Genomic DNA, 591 nt, shown 5'->3' with positions numbered 1-591 from the left:
TCCCCTGCTGTCCCCCACCCCAGTGCCCAGGGTTCCCCGTGCTCAACCCCGCTCCTCTCGGCTCCTCCTTCAGGTCTTGCCACCCCCCCAAGCCCAGATGGAAACTGTGCAGGAGCTGATCCCTCTGGTCAAAGAACTGGTGGCACAGAAGTCCCGCGGGAAGCTGGTGAAGCTGTACGTCCTGGGCAGCGTGCTGGCGCTCTTTGGCGTGGTGCTCGGCCTGGTGGAGACCGTGTGCAGTCCCTTCACCGCCGCCGGCCGTCTGCGCGAGGAGCGGGCCGCGGTGGCCGAGCTGCGGGAAGCTCGCCAGCGCCAGGCTCTGCTGGACAAAGGCAAGACCCCGGAGGCCGCCCTCCGCAGCAGGACCCTGTCCCTCCGGCAGCACGCCTCCTAGGACCTGCCTCCCAGGACCTGCTTCCTAGGACCCGCAGAGGGATGGGGAGAGACCCAGAGACGCCAGACAACAGGCACTTCTGTTCCGAGAAGCTGACCCCGCACGGATTCACCAGGGGGTTGGGGACTGACTTTTGCTGCTGTGCAGCAAGCATTGTGATTTGAGGACATATCACCTTGCATTAGAGGAGGAAAAAC

At 64.6% G+C, this 591-nt stretch overlaps 1 protein-coding gene across 1 annotated transcript; it reads left to right on the top strand.

Moving 5' to 3' along the window:
* Window positions 1–8: 8 nt before the first annotated feature.
* LOC103728201 (G0/G1 switch protein 2-like) lies at window positions 9–585 on the top strand. Its single transcript, XM_008826309.2, has one exon. It carries the CDS (start codon window positions 98–100, stop codon window positions 392–394), a length of 297 nt encoding a protein of 98 aa, XP_008824531.1. The 5' UTR covers window positions 9–97; the 3' UTR covers window positions 395–585.
* Window positions 586–591: the final 6 nt, after the last annotated feature.

This window comes from Nannospalax galili, unplaced genomic scaffold (genome assembly GCF_000622305.1).
Source record: "Nannospalax galili isolate Female #2095 unplaced genomic scaffold, S.galili_v1.0 C47758491, whole genome shotgun sequence".
In the NCBI taxonomy this organism is placed as follows: Eukaryota; Metazoa; Chordata; class Mammalia; order Rodentia; family Spalacidae; genus Nannospalax; species Nannospalax galili.
The sequence above is the reverse complement of the archived record's forward strand: the minus strand, read 5'-3'. Positions and strand labels throughout refer to the sequence as shown.

Coding starts and splice junctions, on each gene's coding strand:
- LOC103728201 (XM_008826309.2), top strand. CDS start 98: ATGGAAACTGTGCAGGAGCTGATCCCTCTGGTCAAAGAACTGGTGGCA.